The 24,855-nt window shown below is 55.3% G+C and overlaps 1 protein-coding gene across 4 annotated transcripts in view; it reads right to left on the reverse strand.

The window, feature by feature from the left end:
* NFIC (nuclear factor I C) overlaps positions 1 to 14,686 on the reverse strand; it is a 73,181-nt gene extending 58,495 nt beyond the window's left edge. For 2 of the 4 annotated variants that reach the window (XM_070464997.1, XM_070464996.1), the window contains exon 1: positions 7,429 to 7,535. In XM_070464997.1, the coding sequence (XP_070321098.1) occupies positions 7,429 to 7,458 (30 nt within the window). In that variant the 5' untranslated portion in view covers positions 7,459 to 7,535. Of the gene's footprint in view, positions 1 to 7,428; positions 7,537 to 14,094 lie in introns of those variants that run through there. The other 2 variants (XM_070464995.1, XM_070464994.1) reach the window with 2 other exon arrangements.
* Between the last annotated feature and the right edge of the window lie 10,169 nt (positions 14,687 to 24,855).

A 24,855-nucleotide genomic window follows, 5' to 3' on the forward strand; every position in this document is an offset into this window, starting at 1 on the left:
GTCTGGCCAGAGAAGCTGGGGCAGGGGATCCATGGAGGCATGGGCACTGTCCCCCATGGAGGGGACACCATGGTAGCAGGAGGCCTGGGCTGTGGCTGTCATCCAAGGCCGGGAGCTTATTGGGGGAGTGATCAGAGGGAGCTGGGAAGGGGCAGTTGGGGTGTCAGCAAGCTGAACGGGGATGCTAGCTCCTTCTAGCATAGGAACCCCCTTATCTGCCCGGCTCTCAAAAGCCTGAATTATGCCATTATTATTGTTGCTGTTGCTAGGATTATTTTGGGCCCAGACTCTAACTCTCCCTGAACCCCTTTGTCTCTGAGCCCCTTCCCCTTTGATGAGTTCTCTCCTTTTCCTTCTCCCCCCTTCTCCAAGCCTCCTCACCCCTGCCGTATGACTACCCCCTCCTCCCTGGGCCCTCTCTGGGGAGAGATGCCAGGGAGGCGGGCAAGGGCAGGAGCCCACGTCACTGGTGACCCCAGCTGGTTCTGGAGGAAGGAAGACAAACAGCCTGTAACTGGGTCACAGACCTGCTGCCTGAGCCTCCAGGTCCTCCCAGGGAGGTCAACCCAGGTGAGAGGCAGGCCTGTTGCTCTCTTTGTCCCACAAGACCTGTGACAACCAAGGCCTCTTCCCCAGACACTTCCCAATACCCTCACTGGTTGATAGGGCAAGGGAGACAGCCAAGGAAAGCTAGAAGCCAAGAATCTTCCTGAACTCCTATGCATCCCTCAAAACCCCATCTCCAGTGTTCCTTCCTTCAGGCAGCCTTTCTTGCTTTCCTCAGGGTTCTCTTCCAGACCTAGCCTGGACCACACAGCTGGGCATTTTTGAGTCCAGCTCAACTGGTCTCCCTCAACCCTGAGGCCCAGGGTTGAAGCACTGGCTGCCAGGAAGACTGGGGGGAATAAGCTTGGGTGACAACAGCCTCCATTTTCACCTCTGTATGATCCAGGAACAAATCACTGCTATGCCTTGGGTGTCAGTTTCTCATCCTATACAATGGGCAAAAAGGGACCTGGCACCCTGCTGGAGATCAGTGGGGAGCTTATCCACTGCTCTGGTAATCACAGATGAAAGGTTAGGGAAGACAGCAAGAAACCCCAGAAATCTTTCTTGGCCAAATGGGATTTCACAAGCTAACAAGTATAATAAAATGTCAAGCTGGACTTCCTTGGTGGTCCAGTGGTTAAGACGCTGTGCTTTGACTGCAGGGGGCATGGGTTTGATTACTGGTTGGGGGACTAAGAACCCCAAAAACCTTACTTGGCCAAAGAGGACAGCAGCAGCTGGCAGGCAGACACTTGGGTCCAAGCCCTTGCTGGGCACTATGGACTGGTCAACTGTGCTCTGGGCTGTGTCCCTTACTGGGCCTCCCTGTGGCTCACCCACTCTGAGAGTCCAGGACAGCAAACCAGGATGTGAAACTCCAATTCCCAAACCAAAAGTTTTCCACAAAGCATTCTCTCTCCTAAGTGACTCAGTGACTCAACAAATGTTACTGAGAATCTCTTGTCCACCTCCTAATTGCTTTCCCAAACTCCTGTGCATCCTTCAAAACTCAGGTTCCAATGTCCCTTCCTCCAGGTAAGCCCACTGTTTGTTAAGTGTCAAACAGCAGAACTCATATTTGAATGCAGGCCCATTTGGTGCCAGACTAAGTGTTCTTGCTAGTGATTCCTCCTTCCAAGTTCAGAGCATCATAGCTTATGAACAGCTCTTATCCAATGAGAGAAAAATGCATTTGATGGTTCAACAAACATCTACTGAGTGCCAGCTCCATGTATGATGCTGGGGCCCAGCAGAGTCCTGGGCTCAGCCCTCACCCAGATCTTGATTTGGGCAGGGATGGATATTAAACAAGCTAGGAAATGGAATAAAATGTCAGGTTGGACTTCCCTGGTTGTCCAGTGGTTAAGACTCTGCACTTCAACTGCAGGGAGCATGGGTTCAATCCCTGGCTGGGGAACAAAGATCCCACAAGCAGCAGCCAATAAATAAATAAATAAAACAGGGAATTCCCTGGTGATCTAGAGGTTAGGATTCCGCCTCTGCACTCTCACTGCTGAGGGTCTGGGTTTCATCCCTGGTTGGGGGACTAAGATCCCACAACTCGGAGGTGTGGCTAAAAAAATAAATAAATGAAAGACAGAAGGAAAGAAAGAAAGCGAAAGAAAGGAAGGATGGAACAAAAAAGAAAATTTCAGGTGGAACAAAAAGAAAATTTCAGGTGGAACAAAAAAGAAAATTTCAGGTTGAACAATGTGCTCTAAAGAAATTTAAAGGAGTTTGTGGGGAGGGGGTGGAGGGTCCAGGGAGTCCCCTGGGGATGGTTCTTTTTAGTTGGAGGTGGTCAGGGAGGGTCTCTCATAGGAGAGGACACTTGAACAAAGACCTAAAAGATGACCACCCATGGTAGGAGCTTTCTAAGTGGAGAACACAGCACATGCAAAGGTCCTGAGGCAGGATCATGCCTTATGTTTGGAGAGGACAGGGGGAGGCCAGTGAGGCTGGAGCAGAGTGAGTGACAGGGAGAAGAAAGAGGGAGGGCAAGGAGGGGATGGGCAGGTCAGGCAGGGCTTTTGAGGATCCCCTGGGAAGACTTTGGGTGAATGAAGTCCAGGGACTAGAAAATCTGGCAAAGTGACCAGTGAGTCTGAGCCCTGAATCTCCTGACTTTACTCTCTGTGCCCTGGGGTCCTGGGTGGATGCTGAGCCAGAAGGTTGGGGTGTGAGGGAGAGAGACGGGGAGCAAGGCTGAGCATTTACTGAGCTCTCAACTCTACAAAATGGGGAAAATGTTGTAAGACTGAGGCACAGAGCACTGAAGCCACTGGCCCACAGTCTCAGAGCCAGGAAGGAGCTGAGCTGGGACTTGAACCTGGGTCCCTGTGACCTTGAACTTCTTGATACTTGGCCCCACTGCCAGCTCCCCCAACCCCCCCGAGCACGGGGCCTGGTCATTCCTCAGGGCTTCCTGTTCTGCACCCCACCTGCTCTCTGAATCCCACGTGGCCCCCTTCTGCTGCTCAGCCCTGGGTCACGTGCCACCTCCTCCTCGGGAAGCCAAAGCAGCAGCCGGGTCCTGCCATCCCCTCACTACACTGCAGCCCCTCGAGGGCATGGCTTTGATCTGTTTCTTCACTGCTGCTTCAATGGCATCCAGGTTAGAAAGGACCAACATCATCCTCTGCTTGTTCCCAATGCACACACCCCAGTGGACGAAGGAAGCTGGTTCCCACATGGGTCTGGTCAAACTCAGGGAGACCCTGTACAGAGCTAGGCAGGTAGGGGAGGAAAGACCAAGAGAAAAACCCTGGCAGGGGGTGGTAGTTATGGTTCAAGGTTCTGGGGAGTCACTGCTGCCCCTGGCTCCCAGCTCGCCCTGAGAAGTGACAGAAGGCAAGGAGGACAAACTGGAAAGTGCCTATGGGGTGTTGAATCCAGTTATCAGTTTCGGTGCTAAGTCACTTCAGTTGTGTCTGACTCTTTGCCACCTCATGGATGGTAGCCCACCAGGCTCCTCTGTTCATGGGATTCTCCAGGCAAGGATACTGGAGTGGGTTGCTATGCCCCTCCGCCAGAGGATCTTCCCAACCCAAAGATCAAACCTGTGTCTCTTGCATCTCCTGCCTTGGAAGGCAGGTTCTTTACCACTAGTGCCACCTGGGAAGCTGCAGTTCTTAGTTTAGCAACAACCACCATCACAGCCAAGCTTATTTGGCACTGACTGTATACCAGGCCCCAAGCTAAGGTTGAAGCATTCAAGGAAGGACTAGGACACCTGCCTAGAGACAGCCACCTGGGTAGGATCTACATGCATATCCAAGGCCAACCTGGGTTCCTGCCTCAGTGACCCCAGTCAGGGCGCATGCGTGTGCACATCTGTATGCCTACACGTGTGGGAGTGTGAGCACTGGGGACGGCACACCCAGGGTCCACTCGCACCCAGTATACATGTGTGTGGGTCACTGTGAACCCACCTGCTCGTGGGACACTTGGTGGGTCCCATCCATTAGGTGGGAGACAGGGAGGTAGGCCAGCTCAGGCAGAGAGAGAGTGAGGAGGGGAGGAAGGGAGAGAACGCTGACTCGGCCAGAAGCCCAGCGTCGTGATTTACAAGGCACCCGACCCTGAACACCTCTGCTGCAGAGGAGGGAGGGGGAGAGTCACGGACTTAGAGAGAGGGAGAGAGAGGGAGAGAGACATGGCGGGAGGTTGTGCCTTGTACAGGAGCCAATCGGAGACCACCAGACCACAGGTCATGGGGGGTAACCTCAGGGAGCACCCACCTGCCCAGGCCTGGCCAGTCAGGTGGGCAGTGGCTCCAGTTCCAGACTCACCAGCCATGCTGTGCCACCTGAGGGCAGGCCCTAGCCCTCTCTGATCTTGGCCCCTCTCCCAGTCCTGAAATGCTAGGAGACCCACCCCCCCAATCCCAGCAGAGCCTCCATGAACTCATACTAGGCTGGCACTTCATGCCTTCAGTGCCCTGCCACAAGCCGTGGCCACATACATCTGGCCCATAGGAGGCGCTTAATGAAGATCTACTATATTCAATCAAGATAGAGTCGAGGACCCTCTCCTAGCCTCAGTCTCCCCACTGGAGAAACAGTGATTTTTTTAAAAAAAGAGTGTTGCCCCACCAGGCAATGGGGTGAAGCAATGAAAGGAAGAATGAATGAATGAGGGGGGCCCTGGCCGCCGGCGCTGCCGTGGCCACGGCCCAGGCCCAGCCTCGGCCCCGGGGAATCCTGGGCACTGCAGCCAAGAGGGATTTGGCCCCAAACCCGGAATAACTAACGTGGCGGTAGAGGCGGGCGGGAGGGAGGCAGGGAGGGAGGCCCAGAGCGGGGCAAGCGTGGGGAGGCCGGCCTTCCCGCCGGCAGGATTTATGGAAGTAACGGCTGCTCCACACAGTTCCTCTTAAGAGTAAAAGTGAAAAGCATTTGAGTCACCATTGAAACAAGGACGGCACTCCCAGAATCCTCCAGGGCCGCCTGGGCCGCGGACGCACAGCCCCCCCCACCCCCAGGTGGGCAGGACCTTGGGGGCACAGGGCAGGCTGGCACCGGAGCAGCCAGCTCCCCCCCTTCACACACCCCCAGCCGGTCTCGGCTCTGAGAAGATCCGGGTCGGATCAGCTAAAAGGGAGCTATTTTCGGATGGGCTCAGGTTGTAAAATTAGTCAGTAGAGGAGGGGAGACAGAGGCCCAGAGATGGAGGGAGAGAGATGGAGAGGGAGAGAGACAGGGAGAGATGCAGGCAGTCAGAGAAAGGTGGGTGGGGCGAGATTAAGATGCAGCCAGGAGTGGGGGGGGTCCTCTGTGGACAGTCTGGGTCCTTCCAGATCCCCCAGCTGGAAAGCCCAGACCAGACTGAGCCTGCATGCAGCTTTGGAGATAACACCGAGGCTGTGGAAGGAGATTGAGGCGGGTCCCAGGCATCCCTCCAGGGTGGGGGGCACCCATGGGCAAATAAGCAGAGGAGAGGGATCCCCTTGCCTCTGGGTCACCCCATCCCCACCCTGGCCTGGGAGCTCCCAGGTCCTCTCTCCAGACTGTCTCCCAGCCGCCCTGTCCTTTGCACACAGAACCTCAGGTATTTTTTATTACCATGTTTCCACCGAGAGCCCGCCTGGCTGATCCTTGCCCTGTGCCCAGGGAAAGCCAGGCCCAGGGAGCAGAGGAAGGCCAGCTCTGCTTCTCACTGCCACCCCCACCCCCGGGCAACGTGGACCGAGGCCTGTCTCCCAAGGAGTCCTGATGGGGGAATTCCAGGGCGCAGTGACAATAGGCTGCCGTCCAATCTCCTCGCCTGGAATAGCCTCCCTGGGCTCAGCCCCCCTGGGCGGTTCCCAGAGGGAGGGAGCCAGCGAGCGCGGGAAGGACAGAGGGGGCGGGGGCACCTCGGGGCCACCCAGGCCACCCCTTGAGGCCCAAGGTCACCCAGCAACCCTGACTAGGACCCTCATGGTACTTGGGGATCTTTAGAGCAACAAGCGGCAGAGGGGAGCCAGCGATGATTGCTTTGGGGGACCCCAAAATTTGCTCTGAAGGGGAAGGGAGGTCTGGAGAGGGCAGGGACATCCCCAAGGTCACTCGGAGGATAAGGGGTAAGAAAGGCCCCGCGACCCCCTTGTCTTGGGCCCTCACATTCCCTGTGGGGAGCCAGAAACTGGAGGGGCTGGAGGGGGCCTGTGAGAAAGAGCCTGCTATGCGGGACGGGCACCCCAGGATCGTGAATGGTGGCGGGGGACGCCCAGCAGAGACTAGCATCCACGTGCTCCCCACACGGTAGTTGGTCCTCAAGATATTCGGTGGCCCGCTGGATGCCCAGCTTCGGCGGCCCGCACTCGACACTGCCTCTCCCTCCCGAAACTGCCTCCGCAGCCGCTTGTCACTTTGAGGGAAACTGAGGCCCGACCCCCATGGGTTAAAGACATCCAAGGACGTGGGGTGGGGGCGGAGCTGGAGAGTGGAACCAGCAGACCTGGGAGGGTCCCCCTGGAGGAAGCTGGGGGAGAGAAGGGGTCCCCTGGGGCAATCCCGGGCACAGCCGCCCCCTCCCCACACACCCCCTGGGTCATTGCACAAGGTCCGAGCCCGGGCAGTCTGGGAGCGCGGCCAGGGGTGAGAGGCTACAGGAGGGGGCAGGGGCAGGTGCCGGGCTGGCGAGGGCGTCTGCAGCGCCGCAGTGCCCGAGCCAGACCCGGGCTCGCCCGGCCTCCCGGCTCCTCCCGCCGGCGGCCGCTCAATAATCCACAATCGATGCAGCGAAAATATCGGGCCGGGGTTGGGGGCGCGCAGGGAGTGGGAGACCCGACGGGACGTTGGAGCACCCCTCCCCCACCGCCGGTGTCTCCAACTTCGCGTGCCCCCTCCCCCTCCGCGCACACGTGGGCCAATAATGGGGGGAAAGGCGGCCAGGGCCGGGGTGGCGGGGCACCACCTTATGGGGGGGGGTGTTCGTCCCCGTATCGAGGGGTCCTCCCCTCCAGAGTCTCCTGGCGTCCAGGGTCCAACTGGGACCCCCTCGATTCCTCCTATGAGCAGGCCAGGGTCCAGTCCGGGGATTCGCACAGAACCCCGCCTTTGGCCTTCTCCCGGGCACCCCTCGACCTTCCCGGGTGGGGTGGGGGTGCGCCTCCTGGGTCTGGGGAGGGCGAGACTGCAGGATGAGCCCCCACGTCCGCCAGGGGGAGAGGTCCCGTGGGGCGCGCGGGGCGGGCGTCCCGGATAAGGGTCCCAGCCCATCCCCCCCGCCTACCGGACCCTGGCCTGAGGCAGGGGCATCCCGGCCGCGGCGGCGGGAGGGACGCGCGCCTTTTTCGTCCCGCCTCCTCGGGCTTCCAAACTCCGGGGCCCGGTGGCTGGGGGCGCGGGGCCGGGGCACGGGGGACACGCGCCCGGGGCCGGGCGGGGGGCGTACCTGGGTCAGGCAGAGCGGGGACGAATACATCCCGGGCGCGGCGGGAGGCGCAGGGCCGGCCGGAGCGGGCGCGCTGAACTTACTGAGTCATTTTTCCAAACCCCCCCCCCCCCCCCCGCGGCCGCGGCCGGCGCGCTCCTCGCCGCCTCCTCCCTCGGTCTCCCTCCCTCCTCCCTCCCGCGCTCTCCCTCTCTCCTGCGCGCCCGACTCCCTCTCTCTCTCTCCCTCTCTCTGTCTCTCTCTCTCTTCCTTTCCTGTCCCCCCCCCCTTGTCTCTGTCTCTCTCTGTGTCTCTGTCTCCCCTCCCTCCGGCAACCACCTCCCTCCCTCCCCCAATTTCTCTCCCCTCCCACCCCGAACCTCCCACTTCTCAACATCCAACTTTCAAAGAAACGAGGGGGGAAAAAAGAGCGCGAGCGAGGAAGGAAAGCCGCTCCCCCCGCGCTCCCCGAGCCTCCTGAACCCCCATCATTGCTTATTATTACGAATTTCGAGCCGCCCTGTGCCAGGGCACCGGACGGGGACCAACGGGCCTGCGCACACCCCGACCGCAGCGGGTCCCCCTGGATCACCCGCCAGAGTCGAGTGGGTAGGGGTTGGTAGCTCTTGTGGGACATTTGGAGGCCGAAGGTGGATTTTGAAGCCCCCCCCCCCCAACCCGCCCCAAGCTGGCCGGGAAGTTGGAGAAAGGAGCCAAGGTGGGGGGGAGGGAAAGAATGAAGAAGTGACGTGTGCAGAGGCCCGGCGCGAGCGCGCTTTTCCCCTTAAAGATGTACAACCCGGGGTGCATGGCGGGAGAAGGGGGTCTCATGGTATCCTCTCCATCTGATCGCCCGCGAAAGCCAGACCGGTACTGCAATTCCCAGGCAGAGGGGCTTGGCTACAACTGCTCTTCCGTGGCCAGAAGGGCCCCAACCAACAGGGGAGCCTCCAGAACTCGGCTCTTGCTTCCTCAGCCAGCACCAAAGGAGAACTGGGAGCTGGGGGGTGGGGCTTGGGCCTCCCCCATATGTTTCCCCAGTACCCCAGGAGGAAGGTGTCCTGGAAGAATCTCAGGCTGGCCAGATAAACCCTTGCAGCCTCTTTCTAGGTGTCAGTGATTCTTACTGAACCCCACCCACAGTGTACCCATTTGACGGATCCAGAAACTGAGGCACTGGAGTGACTTGGGGCCCAGTTACCTGGCCCCAGAGCCCACATTCTGCAGGCTCTGTAGTTCTCCTTCTGGAGAACAGACCCGCCCTCCTCCAGTCTGAGCCCCCAGGGAGCCTGACGGACCTGGCCTCACCTCTCCCTGGGTTCATTCTGCACACCCTCCCAGCCTCTCTCAGGCGCTTCTGCCACCTCAAAGAACAGGATGCTCCCTGCTTGGCATCCTCCCCTGTGAAGTGGATGAACAGTGCCCACCCCCTGGGGTTGGTCAGCAGAACAGCACTTAGAAGCACCTTGACCTTCCGTTTAAATATGCACCGCGATGCTCTTAGAAAGCTTGGCCATTCTGACCCATCTCCAAGGACAAATGATAACCCCTCACCAACTTGGGACAGCCAGCCCATGCCCAGGAAGACTGTTATTCTCCTGTGTTATAGGGGAGGAACCCGAGGCCCGAGGTAAGATGCTACTGACCTGGGGCCCTGGGGCTAGGCCAGAAGGAAGCAGGATTCACAAGGGACACATACGCCCTGCGTCCTGCCGGCTCCCCCTGCTGTGAGTGACAGTCACTCAAATGGCACTTCACTAATGTTTTGTTTTTCTAAATTCCCACTGTGCAACCATGGGGGGCATTTAAACCTCAGGATGAAAGGGAGAGACAGGTGTCTAGGAATCCAAATGCCAACATAACAGAAAGCAGTATTTTATTATTTTTAAAACCATTGTGAACACCTGGAGGGCAGAATCCCCAATTCACAGACATTTTCAAGTTCAAGTGCCTTAGGAGCTTTCTCCCAGGTGGCTTCGACTGCCAGACTGTTCCCCACACCCAACCGGCATGCAGCCTTCACCAGGTAGTTTGGGTTACTCTGGAATGCAGTTTGGAGAGCACAGACTTTCTCTCTGTCTCTAAATCTCAGTTTCCACATCTGTAAAATGGTTACAATAGATACAACTCTCACATTTTGGGAGGTTGGGCAGATTGGAGTCCTTGAGATAAGGTGTGGAAAGACAGTATTAATATATTAGTGGTGGCAGGTGCAAGTTCACAATTGAGAGTGAAGAGTTCTATCTACCTATCTACCTATCTAGGCTTCCCAGGTGGTGCTAGCTGTAAAGAACCCGTCTGCCAATGCAGGAGACATAAGAGACGCAGGTTTGATCCCCGGGTTGGGAAGATCCCCTGAAGAAGGAAATGGCAACCCACTCCAGTATTCTTGCCTGGAGAATCCCACGGACAGAGGAGCCTGGTGGGCTACAGTCCATGGGGTTGCAAAGAGTCAGACATGACTGAAGCAACTTAGCAATGCATCTGTCTGTATCTATCTATCTATATCATCCAGTTCAGCAGAAAGAGGTCCCTACAGTATACACAGCAGGTCCACAGCAGGGCAGTTTTAGTGTAGGGTTACAGTCTTGGGTCCTTTAGCCAGGAGCCCAAATTGCCTGTGCCTCAGCTTCCCGTTCTAAGAAATGGGGTGATAATAGTTTCTACCCCTCTGGCCTGTTGTAGGTAAACCGGCAAATGTTTAGACTGCACATAGTGTTTTTGAAACAAAACAATTGCTGGGCTGGACCTATGTGTGGAACATTTGGGGAGGGGGGTGTCGCATGACTCTAGCTCCTGGCGCTTTGGAACATAAGTTAAACATAAGTTGTTTAAAAATGCTCTCCCCATCACTCACTCTTAGGCTCCTCTGTAACTGTCCCAGCTACAGACACAGGAGGGTGTTGACTGTCACCCTATAACACTAATACCAACAATATGGAGCCAGCTACCGTGTCCGTCATGGGGACCAGTTCAGCAGTGCCACCCAGAAATACTACACAGCTCCACAAAAGAACAAGGGACTCCTACCTGGAGACGCCTCCAAGAAACACCCTGCAGTCCAGGGCTCTGCCCCACCCAGCACTTCGGACCATCCTCTCTGATTGGGCTGTCCTGAGCACTGTGTGGGGTGCACAACAGGAGCCCCCCCCCCCCGTGTGACAACCATGGGTGGCCCTAGACCTCACGCAGTGTCCCCTGGGGAGAACCTCTGCTGTAGACTCAGCAAACAGACTCAAGATCTCATTTGGGAATTTTTTTAAAGAATATACATATATCCTTTATGAGAGTGTGTATCTGTTACACGTGTAGCTGCTCAGACAAAGCTGGATGCAAATAGGGTTTTTTGGAGTAGGGAGTCCCACACGGTGGGGGTGACGAGGAAGCTTTGATTTTTACTCTGGGTAATTCTACATCCTCTTAAGATGTTCATGAGTGGTTTGTGTTATTAAAAGGCAAACTTTAAAAATGTGAGTGGAATCCACAGCAAAATTTTAAAAAGCAAGAGCACCTCAGGGAGGAAGGATAAGAGCTGGAGCCGCCTGGGAACCCCCCAGCTGCCACACCCAGCAAACAGTTCCAGCCAGTGGGGCAGGACCACTCCTCCTCCAACCTTGCAGGGCATCCTGTGTGTCCCCATTTTACAGATGAGAAATTGAACCCCCAGAGGGGGATGTTAAGGTCCTCAGCCTTGAGAAGTGGGATGACACTGGGGCTGACACAGACACACAACACAGAGGCATGCAAACACACCCAGCATGCCACGAAGAGACACACAGAGGTTACAGAAACACCTCAACGGAGGCACACAGATTCTCGCAAGTCACACAGACTCCGACAGATACCCAGACTCAAGGGGACACACACACACAGACTCACGTAGACTCAGAGACACACAGACCCATACGAGGGCATGCACGACCTCAAATACAACACAAGTGCAACCAGCCACAATAACACACTCAGACCACAACACGACCATACATGCTTAGGAGCACGCGCACCCATAGGCAGAACGCCTCCCAGGATTATACACCAGCGCGCACACACACACACACACACACACACACACTCACACAGGCTTCCCTGGTGGCTCAGACGGTAAAGAATCCACCTGCAATTCAGCATCCCTGAGTTGGGAAGATCTCCTGAAGAAGTAAATGGCAACCCGCTCCAGTATTCTTGCCTGGAGAATCCCATGGACAGAGGGAGCCTGGCAAGTTATAGTCCATGGGGTCGCCAAGAGTTGGACACAACTGACTGACTATCACACACGCACAGTGACATACGACACACTGCATTCCTGCTCCTGCCTCATGGCTTCCCCCTCCCAGTTGCCCCCACAGCTGGAGTCTTTGCTCCCCAGATCTTCAGGGACCGTGGCTTCCACGTGGAACTGGGGGAGGGCGGATGGGCTTGGCTCCTCCCCCTCCCACAAACACGGGTGCCTGTTTGTGTGTCTGCTGCCTGCCGTTGTGTGACTGTGTGTGCACCTGTGTAGGGGCGGAGTTCTATACACGTGTGGCTGTGAACAGATAGCTGTGAGTGTCACGGGTGCGTGCTACTGACTGCTACTGACTGACACGAAGGTGTTCCCCTGTGCGCCCGCTGTGGCGGAGGGCAGTGCCTGGGGATGAGGGGTGGGGAGGGCAGGGTTTCAGCACTGGCAGTGGGTGTACGGGGTGGGCAGCACAGGCTGTGGAGGGGCCTGAGGGTGGGGGAGCTCACATGAGCTGAGGACCCGTAAATTGGGTGTGGATGCTTCCCTGTGTCACTGTGGGACCCCTTTTTCTACCCTTCCCAAACAGCACCCCCAAAGGGGATGCAGGTTCAAAGTAAGACCCAAAGACTCTCGCCTAGTCTTGGGGCTTTTATACTTAGAAAATTAAATAAAGCGCCCTGGGGTGGGGCGTGGGGGCGCGGTGGGGATTCCCCTGGAGGGGAGAGAACAACACTGCGTGCCCTTGCGTCTGGCGCGTCCCAGACAAGCGCTGGAGGCAGGGCTCGGGGCGCGGCTCCCTGCTCATCCAGCCCAGAGGGTCTCCTTGGCCACTTCCCTGGTCCAGACCTAACCCTCGCGAGCTTGGGTAACCACCCATCCCTCCGGACCTCCTCAGAGGAGGAGTGGGGACCCCCGCTGCCCCGCCCCCCTCTGGGCCAGGTCCCCGCGCACGCGCAGCCCCTGCCGGGAGACATCGCCGCCGAGTGATCGTGTCCCGGCGCCACCTCGCGCCCAAACCTCAAGCTGGGACCACCTGAGGCCGCGCGGATGGGGGACGACCCCGAGGCAGGGGAAGTTGGAAGGAACTGGGTGGGGAGTGAGAAGAAGGGACGGAGCTTTGGCAAAGTAGAGGAAGCCGTCGTCCCCTACCTGGTAGCTCGGGTTACGGGAAAAAAGGGACTGGAGGGTGTGGGGGAGAAAGCGTAGAGCCATCCTCAGGAATAGTCACTTAGCGCCAGTCACATGAACACAGTGACACCGAAATGTCCCCTGAGACGCAGTCACACGACACAGCTCTCCACTCAGTGGCAACCCCCTAACACCCCCTCCCACTCACACGGGGACACCCCCACGGTCATCCAGGGACATCACATTACCCGGGGACACACAACCCAGACACACGGCTTCACAACACCGCCCCACGGGGACGCGTGGCACAGTCGCCCAGTTATCCCAACACGTACACACTGTCCCGTAGTCGCACAATGCTCTAACAACACGCAACACAACACACACACAGCCACGTGGATGCGCAGATACACAGATCCATGAAGGAGAGGACCCCAAGCCTGGGGACCCACAGACAGGGATGGGACCTCCTAGCCGCACAGACCCTCGAATACACCCCCAGGAACCCGTGTCGACCCGTTGCAGAGCACAGGGGCCCCCGAACGTAGCCCTCGAGTGCGGATGCCACCGACACCGGCGGACCGGACACCGGAACCTTCAAGTGCAGCTACCGGCGCTCGCGGGCCTGGGGCGCGCCCGGCCTAGACCCGGTGACCCCTCCCGGCTGGGGCCCGTCGCGCGCCGCGGCGGGGCCGGGGTCGGCCCGGGGGCGGGGCTCAGGCGGCGCTAGGGCCAGCCGGGTGGCTGCCCCTGCGCGGCGCCGAGCGCGGCCGCCCGCCCGGCTCCAAGTTCAAGGCGCCCGGCGGCGGCCGCTGCGCGCTCTCCGCCCCTCTCCGCAGCGGCCATTTTCCGCTAGCTGGCGCGCCGCGCTCGCCCGGGCCGGGGCAGCCCGCGGGGGCCGCCGCGACCCCCGCCCCGCACGGCCCCGGTGGGCGCCCCCTCCCCGACCCCGGATCCCCCGCGGGCTGCGCGCTCGGGGGTCTCGAGCCCGGAGCCGCGCCCTCCCGCTGGGCCAAGGAGGGGGCGGAGGCCTGGCCTGGGGGGACCCTCTCTCGGGAGCCCCGCCCTCCCCTCTAACTCCGCCGCGCCCGTGAGGGGCCCCCCACTTGGGGTCCCCCGCTGCGCCCCGCGCGCCAGCTCCGCCCTCAGCCGCGGGGGGGTTGGATCGGCGGGCGGGGGTCCCGGGGCGGCGGGCGGGAGGGGGGTTTCCCGCATCGAGCCCCTCCCCCGGGCGGCCCCCGCCCCCTGCCCCCCTAGACCTCGCAACTTTCGCCGGGAGCCCACGCACCACCCCAAAAACTCCCCCGGCGAAAACGAAAGTGGGGGCGGCGACGTACCATGGCGCTGCTGCGAGGAGGCGAGGCCGGCGCCGGAGCGAGCGCGCTCGGTCCCCGGCGAGGGGGGGCCGGAGGCGGCGGGAGGAGGCGGCGAGGGAGGGCGCGCGGGGGAGGGAGCGAGCGCGCTAGGGAGGGGGCGCGCCGTGCCCGCCCCCCCGGCCCAGGACCCTCCCCTCGGCCCGCCCTCCCCCCGGTCCCGCGCACCGCCCGCGCCTCAGGCCGCTCTGCGTCCCGGCCCCGGCTCCGGCGGCTCCGGCTGCGGCTCCATCCCCGGCCCTGCCCGCTCGAGGGGAGGCCGGGAGAACGGTCGCGGCAGCGGGTCGTTGGGCCCGGGTCGGGCTCGCTGCGGAGGGAGCGGATCCACCTTTACGGCGCGCGCGCGCTCACACACACACACACACACACACACACACACACGCAGGCAGCTGGGGACACTCGCGGCCCGGGCCTCCTTGACTCCGACACCGACACAGAAAGCACAGCGCCTCGCCTGCGACGTGTTACAAACACACTCAGCCTGCGGGTGTCACCTGGACACCCCGGGGCCCACACTCAGTCGGTTCGGTTCTAGGACGCACACCTTCTGCAGGATGCCACCAACACAGACTCACACTCACAAGCTGCGGGTGTCACCCAGACACATGGGGACCCACATGCTCACAGTCTGCGGGGTGTCGCCTAGATACCCACAGCCTCCACGCTGTCACATACACAAATTCACAGTCTGCAGGGTGTCACTCAGACAGCCGCACAGACTGACAATCGCAGGAAGACACTTCAGACCTCGGTCTGAGCCCCATGCCGACCCCACGACCCCTCCCTCCCGGCCATCGCCGCAGCCACTCTTGCCCCCAAGTGCAGGTGTCCCGGATACACAGACACAAACACGCACAGCGGGGAGACGGGACAGATGGGGACACAGACAGACTCGGACAGTGAGGGTGACAGACCTGGGGGGCAGGGGTTCCCTGGGGATCCCGCAGGGGCTCCAGGCGGGGCGGGGGCGGGGAGCGCGCGCGGCGGCTCCGTGGGTGTTGGGGGGAGCAGGTGCCCCCTCCCTGTGTCGGGATTCATGACGAAGCCTCCGCAGCGGGGGAGGGACCGGACCGGGGAGGGTCAGAGCCCCCGCCCCTGCCGCGCGGGCCGCTGCGGGCTGGGAAGCCGTGCCGCAGCGCCCCCCCACCCCACCCCACTGAGCGCTCTCCCGCAGTCCCCCCTCCTCGGGCAGCCGCAGAATAGGCACCGCCCCCTTCTCCCCTCCTCCTCCCCGGCTCTGCGTCTGGCGCAACCCCGGGATGATGCGAGGGGGGCTTGCTGAGACCTGGTGGGGTGGAGGCGACTCTGTGGCCGTCCTTCGGTCTGGGTTCCCCCCTCTCGCCTGCGACCTCACTTCCCCCAGCTGGGGCTCGGGGATTCAGGGATCCCTTTGGAGAAATGATTCCCAGCTCCCCCAGAGAGAGCGTCAGGGTTTCGAGTGCGGACAGGCAGCACCCCGGGAGCAGAATCAGGCCCTGACTGCCCTTCTAGAGCCCTAGCTGACTCTGGGGGCTTCTGGAAGTTCATTCTGTGCCTTGCTGGGCAAACCGGGGGCCGGCCAAAAAATCTCAGGCAAACGGTGGTAACAACAGCCCTGCCAACATAGTGCGTGTTCAGTGGTAAGGAAGTAGCCTATATCTCAGGGTCTGGGACGCTGAAGTTTTCTTCTTTCTTCTGCGCATTCCTCTCCCCACTTGAAAAAAAAATTTTGGCCGCAGCCAGCGGCATGTGGGATCCTAGTTTCCAGACCAGGGATCGAACCCCTGCGTCCCGCATTGGAAGGCAGAATCTTAACCACTGGATTGCTGGGGAAGTCCCCCTTGTGGGATTTTTAAGAAGAGAGGGGAACTCATCAACCAGCATATCAGAAACCCTAGGGCCATGATCCTGAAGTCTCTAACCCGGTGCTTCGCAGGTTCGGAATGGGGAGGTTCTGAATGGGACCTTCCTCTCACACACTTGAAGCCAAAGAAAGTAGGGCGCATATCCCAGCTCTGGCTCTGGAGAGGAAGGTGTGAAGAAGACTGAGACCCCCTGCTCCCAGCTCCTCTCTAAGCGGCCTCTGTTAATCCTCAGCTTGAACACTCCACTCCTCCCTTGCCTCAGGGAATTAGGTACCTGGGAGGAGAAGAGAGGAAAGGAGAGGAGGGAAGGGGTGGGTTGGCGTCAGCCAGGGCAGAGATTCGGGTCCTGAGGGCTATAATGGAGGCCCGGAAGCTGCCCCCGGACAGTCATTTGCCCACAAGGCCATCCTTGGGCCTGTGGGCGCAGAGCTAAATGCTTTACACAGGACTACTCATTTCCTCTCACAGCAGCCCTAGGAGGTTGGTGCTATTACCTCTGTATCCCCATTTCACAGATGAGGAAACTGAGGCTCAGACCGGGTTTTAGACTCTTGCCCAATTTCACCCAACCTGTAAGTGATGATGGTCCAGAGGATGCTTTCCTGACAATGAATCTCCTGATTTTGGCTTCTTTGGCAATCTGCATAGGCTGAGATTCTCCCAAATCATCAAGTCTTGGTTCCTTTTTGCTTAACAGTGCTTCTCTCCATCTATCTCTTTCCTCTCACATTTTGCTATAAGCAGCAAGAAGAAACTGATCTGTACCTTTGACAATTGGAAATTCCCCTCTGCTAAATATCCAAGTTCATCACTTACAAGTTCTGCTTTCTGCATAACTGTCAGACACTATTCTGTTAAGTTACCACCACTGTATATAAAAGATCCCCTTTCTCCCGGATGTGTTGACTTATGTTTCTTCCACCCTAGAACATTCCCAAAAGACAGACTGATTAGCAAACATATTAAAAATGTCCAGCCTTATAGAGACCAAAGAAAGTATAACAATAAGAACTTACCATGCTCTGGCACTCATCAAGATCATAGAGATTTCTGAATTGATAAAACCCAGTGCTGGTGAGGATGTGGTAAAACAGGCATTTTCATAAATTACTTGGAGGTAAAAGTATATATGAACTGGGAAAGCAGTTTGGCATGCATGGTAGAGGCCTAAGACAATTTCAGACTTTATGGTTCAATTTCTGGGAGTCTATCCTGAACTTGGGAAAAGGTATGCCCCTAATGATGTTCATTGCCACAGACTTGGGAAAATTGCTATAAATCAGTGTTTCTCAGCCTTTTTCTCATTAGTCCTCCCTGGTTGTTTTAGACATTTTTTTTTCCTAATCACCTCTTATAAATTTTAATACCACAGATATACCAAATATTTGTTTATATGGTATATGCATAGCTATGTTTTCTACATGAAAAGAGTAAGATTTTTTTCACTCCCCAAGAACTGATTTTTGCCGTTGCTGAGAATTCATGCTATAAAGAATGGTATAGCCTTCTGATGCAGTGGTACAGTCCTTTAAAAAGAAGTTTCAATATGAAAAAGGCAGCCACCCCCAAAAGAAAATGAGGAAAGAATGCAAATGATGACACATGGGTGGCCAGAAAGTGCATGAAGGTTGAGGAGATGTCTGACCTCTTTAGGGATCAAGAAAATGCATGACAAAGCCACATCAAGGTCCAATTTCATCCTTATATCATTGTTCCAAATTTAAAATGTCCAACAAGACCAAATGTTGTAGAGGCTGTGGGTACCCAGGACTCCTCCACACTGCAAACATTTTGGAAAGCAGACTGATATTAATCACAACACTGAACATTCATGTGCCACATAACATAGCCATTCCTCACCCAGATAAATATCCACAAGAAACCCGGACTTTTTGTGCCAGGAAACATGCCCCCAAATGTTCATTACTGCACTATGAAGAAGGCAGACACCCAGAAACAACCCAAATGCTCATCTCTAAGAAAACAGAGAAGTGCATTCTGGGAAATTCACCCAATGGCACAGTAATCAGCTACAGTGGTGTTCTCAGCCACAGGCAAACAGTACAAATGGACTTAACAATATTACATGGAGTGGAACAAAAACTCCCCAATATTAGGCACAACATGAGTCCCTCTATGAATTTCAGTTCAGTTGTTCAGTTGTGTCTGACTCTGCAACTCCATGGACTACAGCACACCAGGCTTCCCTATCACCAACTCCCGGAGTTTGCCCAAATTCATGTCCATTGAGTTGGTGATGCCATCCAACCATCTCATCCTCTATTGTCCGGTTCTCCTCCTGCCTTCAGTCTTTCCCAGCCTCAGGGTCTTTATGAATTTAAGATAACTAAAATGAGACAGCATTTTGGGGGAATACTGTATGTGATGTACAGTAATTTTCAAGCAAAGAAAGGAGACAACTGTATTTGAGGTACAGTTATTTTCAAGCAAAGAAAGGAGACATTCCAGATTAAGAAGCGTGATTAACTCTGGGGAGAGGAGCCTAAAAAGTAGGATGGGGGAGAAACATTTCTGAGGTGTGAGTTGTGAAAGTTCTGTTTATCCTAGTGGTATTTATTTTGAGGATTTAAGGTATTTATTCTATTAGCAAACATTTAAATTTACTAATAAATGGAACAATGATAAGTGCAAGTCATGAGTCAGGCTGGGATTAAACTCATCCCAGCATCTAAAGCCCAAATAAACAGCAAAATCACGAACTCAAAATTAGGATGTGCTGGGAAGAGACCGTCAGATCCATGCTGGGAGAGGGGAGGGTGTCTGCTTGGTTCACAGATGTGTCCCTGATGCTGAGAACAGTGCCTGGTACACAGTGGGGGCTAAGTACATAGTTGTTGAACAAGTGAAAATCTCAGGGGGTAATGCCTGTTTAAAATCCCATTCTTAAAAATAATCACATATGTGTATCTTAAGTCTTATATATACAAAAAATGTATCATATAAAGTGTATATGTACTAAACATATAAACATATGCCTAGGAGCTGAAAGACCCTGATGCTGGGAAAGATTAAGGGCAGGAGGAGAAGTGGGTGACAGAGAATGAGATGGTTGGATGGCATCACTGACTCAATGGACATGAGTTTGAGCAAACTCCAGAAGATAGTGAAGAACAGGGAAGCTTGGTGTACTGCAGTCCATGGGGTCTCAAAGAGCCAGATATGACTGAGGGACTGAACAACAACATGTATAGTTATTATTAATTATATAATTTATATTTGTACATTATAGAATATGTGTGTGTATTAAATGTATATTTAAAAGAATCATACACACACACACACTAGGGTTCCTCAACCACAGCACTGGTAATGAACTTATCTCCAAGATTTTTTGTTAGGCAAAGGGAAACAAAAAGAAAACCCAAATTGCTAAATGTTAAAAATGTGTTCAACATTTACATAAGAACATGAAGAAAGCCACACAGTCCCAAAGCTGCAGATACCCATCCTTGTGCGCAGGTGATAGACTTAGCCCCATTTTACAGATGTGGGAACTGAGGCCCAGAGAGTTACTTCCTAACTATCCTAAATCACTTATCACTCAGCTCTGCCTGTGGCACAAAAGCAGACCCAGACAGTAAGTAAAGGAATGGATGTGGCCAAGTGTCAATAACATTCTTTGTGTCTGGCTTTTTTCACTGGGCATAAGTATTTTGAGGCTCATCCTCACTGTCCCTTGTACCAACAGCTCATGCCTTTCTATCCTGGGCTAGTGTTCCGCTGTCTGGATATGTTTCACAGTGTCTATCCGTTCACCTGCTGATGGACATCTGAGTTGTTTCCAGTTCTGGACGATTACAAATGAAGCTGCTATGAATCTCCGGGCACAAGCCTTCCTATGAACATTTGCTTTCACTCCTTGTTGTGGTAAAGGTCTGGGAGTAGAATGGTCATAGCCAAGTGCATTTATGTCAAAGTCTTTCATGGCCATAAGCTTTTGTTTCTCTTGGGCAAAGATCTCAGAGTAAAAGATTGTATCCCACGGTGGTAGGTGTGTGTTTAACTTTTATAAAAACCTGCCAAACTATTTGCCAAAGTGGTTGTACCATGAGACACGCCCTCCAGAGGGAATTTCAGTTGCTCTACATCCGGTGGCCAAGACTGAACAAACACAGGAGCAGATGCATCATTGCAGACCTGGTGAGTGATGGGGAGAGTGCCAGTCAGATGGCAGGAGGGGTGGGGGAGCAGGCAAGGTGAGGCATAAATCCAGGGCTTTCTGGATTCTTCAGAGCCCTGCTGCCCCCAGCCCCATCAGGTCCAGGTGAAAAGCAGCTACTGATTTGGACCCCTAAATCCATTGGAAGGACTGATGCTGAAGCTGAAGCTCCAATACTTTGGCCACCTGACATGAAGAGCTCATTGGAAAAGACCCTGATGCTGGGAAAGATTGAAGGCAGGAGGAGAAGGAGGTGACAGAGGATGAGATGGTTGGATGGCATCACCAACTCAATGGACCTGAGTTTGAGCAAGCTCTGGATGATAGTGAAGGACAGGGAAGCCTGGCATGCTGCAGCCCATGGGGCCACAGAGTCGCACATGACTGAACAACTGAACAACAACCTAAATCCATAACAGGATTGTACCCAGGGGTTGTCACTTCCCTGTCTTGGCAGTGATGACCAGTTCTCCTGGAGAATCTCAGAGTTCAGGGCCTGCCTTTGGGAGGCCACACGTGGGACTGAAACATCAACGAGTTGGCCTGAAGTAATCTTCAGATGTATCCTGTGGGGACAGTTTGCCAGTGAACCAGGGAGTCTTTGAATCCTTTCTCCTTCTGCTACAAGGACTAGAGCTTCTTGAATCCTTTCTCCTTCTGCTACAAGGACTAGAGCTTCTGGGTCTCTACCTCAAGGCACAGACAGGAGCTGCCTAGCCTGGGTTCAGATCCCTGTAATGTGACCCTGGGCAAGTCAGCTCAACTTGCTGAGCCTCAGTTTGCCCATCTGTAAAATGGGGGAAGGGAACACAGCAGTCAAGATTGTTCAGTCACTCAGTCGTGTCCAACTCTTTGCAACTCCATGGACTGCAGCACGCCAGACTTCTCTGTCCTTCACCATCTCCATGAGTTTGCTCAAACTCATGTCCATTGAGTCAGTGATGCCTTTCAACCATCTCATCCTCTGTCATCTGCTTCTCCTCCTGCCTTCAATCTTTCCCAGCATCAGGGTCATGCTGAGGATTAAATAATTTGATATTTGCCAAATGCCTAGAATGGGACCTAACACCCAGTGAATGATGGAAGGTGTTTGTAGCAACAAACCAGCTTGAGACACAAGTCTGTCCTCTGCAGATTTGCCTTAGCAACTGGGAACAAACTAAGTGCCCAGCCATTGGTGATTGTGGAGGAGATGGCATAGAATGAGGCAGTAAGGAGGCTCTCGAGAATCCTCAGTGGTGTGAGGGAAATGCTGGCTATTCGAAGTTGACAGAGGTGGGGTTGGGCCAGATTTAATAACAGTAGCAAACACATCTGGGTCAGGCTCATTTTGTGCCTACCGCAGTTCAAAGGAACCTAGGGCTTGCAAACTTTTCCAGCCAAGAGCTAGAGAGTGACTGTTTTTAGCCTTTCAGGCCAGAGGATCTCTGTTGCACCCATTCTCTCTGTCCTTGTAGTTTAAAAGCTGCTGTGGACAACCTGTCAATGCATGGGTGTGGCTGGGTGCCAACAAAACTTCATTGACAAACACCAAAATGTGAATTTCACATCATTGTCACGTGTCAAGACATAGTATTCTTTTTATTTCCTTCAACAATTTAACATGCTTAGGGACTTCTCTGGTGGTCCAGTGGCTAAGACTTCAAGCTCCCAATGCAGGGGGCCTGGGTTCGATCCCTCATTGGGGAACTAAATCCCATACTGCAACAAAGATCCCGCATGCCACAAATAAAACCCAGTGCAGCCAAATAATTAATTAATTAAAAAAATAATTATTACAGAAAAACTTTAGCTCCATGGCCGAACAGAAGAATCTAGCCCTTGAGACATAATTTGCTGATCTCTGCCTTAACTCATTGTCATGGCTCCGAGTGGAAGCTACTGTTATCATTCCCATAGTACAGATGAGGAAACTGAAGCACAGAGAAGTTGAGGGAGTTGCCCAAGGTCACACGGCCAATAAGCTTTTCAATGCTCCTGCAGGAGGTGTTACTTTGATGGTGAGATGGGGGGGGCGGGGTTCAGTCTTCCAAACAGAAACCACCATCCCTACTTTCCCAGCCTTCATACAGTTCCCCCAAAAAGCACCATCCTTCCCCTTTGAATTCCCTGGGTCTCTGGGAGGTTAACTGTAGCAGATATCATTACCCCCATTTTATAGATGAGTAAATTGAGGCCCACGGGTGGCCTTGAAGCCCTAATAACAGCTTTACATTGTGTAAGCAGCCATTTCCGGCTATTAAGCCATTTCATGCACAAAGAGCCCTCAAGGCGGGCAGGGAAACCCTTATTAGCTTGTGTGATAGAAGTAACATCACTAAGGTCCAAGGAAGGAAATGATTTGCCCAGGGTCACACAGTGGCTGAACTATATGTGCAATGTTGGGGCTCCTCCATCATTGCTGGTGCCCGAGGCTCTCACTGGTTCAGCATCTGCCTCCAGTGATGGGAACTGGATGCCTGACCCTTGCATCCATTCATTCATTTGGCTGCACCAAGTCTTAGTTGAAACATGTGGGGTCTTTAGTTGTGGCATTTGGTCTCTTATTTGAAACATGTGGAATCTTAGCTCCCTGATCAGGGATTGAATTGGGGGACCCTACATTGGGAGCATGAAGTCTGAGCCACTGAACCACCAGGGAAGTCCCATGACCTTTGTATTCTTTGTCTTGTCTCCATCCTCAGGCCTTGATTTCAGCCTGGCACAAACTAGATCCCCAGGGCTGCAATGTGGGTGAGGCCAATGCACTTATCGAGGGGTGCGATATCTAAGAGGGCACCAAAAGCTCAGTCATCAAGATAAATAATCTTTTAAAGTATCTGCAGAAAATCTAGGACCAACAAAACGTCACAATTAAATAAAATCAGGATTGGTATTACTGATTTTTTTTTTTTTTTTTTTTACCTCAGGCTCCAACCTCAGGCCTGTAGGTAGGCAGGGACGGAAGACCAGATTTGAGGAAGACCAGATTCGAGGTGGCTTGGGGAGACCCTGAGATGGATGCAAAGGGCACCCCAGGCCAAAGTAACAGCCTAAGCGAAAGTTGGGGGAGATGGGGCAGCAACCAGGCGTGGACCTTGAAGGTCAGGTCTGCTGTCCTTTGAGGCATCCACCCCCGTTTCTGAAAAGGGGGTGCAGGCAGAGGATGGAGAGCACAATCCTCCCTTCCCACCACCTGCCCCCCCTTTCCAGCTGCCGAGAGTGCAAGGCCAGGAGTGTGATTCAGAGTGAGCCTGGCCTAGGCTTAGCTCCAATCCCTTCCTCCTGCCAACAGCTCTCTCTCCTCCTTTGGATTCTGTTGGAAAAAAAACAAAAAACAAAAAACCTCTCCCTCCCCACCCCACCCCCCACCGCTGCCGGGAGGAATTTGACATGGCAGCAGGCCCAGGCCTCCACCCTCCCCCAGGCTGTCCTCTGCCAAGCACGACGTGGCCACACCGGGGAGGACCCTGTGAGGATGGCACTCTCCCCACCTTGGACGCAGAGGAGCTCCCGACTCTGGTGAGCCCTCTAGGGGGCCCACCCTGCTCCTCCAGGGCTCAGCCTGGCACTTCACTCCCTGCCAGGCCGGAGACCATCTGTTCATCATTGAAATCTCAGCACTGGGTTTGGTTGGCAGAGATTTCTGGAGCTGCAGGGCAGGGACCCTGGGCCCTGAAGGAGCAGAGGGCTTGCCCAGGTCTTGGCACCCCCTAAGATGGGCCATGCTGGGCTTTTGGACTGGGTGGGATTTGAGACCCCTCCATACATCTGCACACACACACACACACAGAGCTCCGTTTCCTCGGCCCCCCCAATCCTGGGAATCGAGCCAGAACTGAGTCCCAGCCAGTCACCTAGCAAGACCTCGCCAGGCCGCCAGGCCACAAAGCCTTTCCACAAACCCAAATACACCCGCCCCGATTACTCCCCCTCCTCTAATTCAGAAAGCAAATCCCGGTTGACAGCCAAAGTGGCCGATGGTTGCTGGAGGTGGTTGCCCAATTGCCAGAGTATGGGGGGGCTCTGTCCAGACTCTGGAGCCCTGGGTTCTTCTTACCACACCTGCTTTTCCCTCTCTCAGCCCAGGGAACCCTGGGGGCTCCCCCAGAGCTGGGGGGTGGGGTGGGGCAGGGGTGGGGCAGAGGGGATACTGGAAGGGGGTGGGGGCTGAAGCTGGAACAGTATGCAGAGGGGTTAAAGATAATTAGTCTTCTTTCATTAATTCATCTAACAACATTGATCTAGCACCTTCTGTGTGCCAGGCACTGTTCTGGGCACTGAGGATGCAATAGGGGACAAAAAAGGGCAAAATTCTTGCCCTCATGGAGCTGATGGTGCAAAGGGGGAGATAGGTGGGGAGCAAGAAGGAGAATGTACAGTGTTGGGTGGTATGAGTAAGTTGGAGAAAGAATAATGAGAGAGATGGGGACGGGAAGTAGGCAGGTCAGGCTTGGGGGTGCAATTTAATAAGTTAAAGGAGGTGGAGAAGAAGCCATGTGGGTGTCTAGTGGGAGAGTGGTTCAGAAGGCATAGCACCTGCAAAGGCCCTGGGGCAGGTCCACAACTGGTGTATTGGAGGAACAGAAAGGAGGTCCCTGTGGATGGAGCAGAGTGAGCGAGGGAGGAAGGGAGGGCAGGAAGAGGGTGCGGCAGGTCGAGCAGGGCCTCCTGGCCTCAGAGAGAACTTGGACTGTTATCCCAGGGAGGTGGGAGCCCTGG

The sequence above is a fragment of the Odocoileus virginianus genome, chromosome 3 (genome assembly GCF_023699985.2).
Source record: "Odocoileus virginianus isolate 20LAN1187 ecotype Illinois chromosome 3, Ovbor_1.2, whole genome shotgun sequence".
Lineage (NCBI taxonomy): Eukaryota > Metazoa > Chordata > Mammalia > Artiodactyla > Cervidae > Odocoileus > Odocoileus virginianus.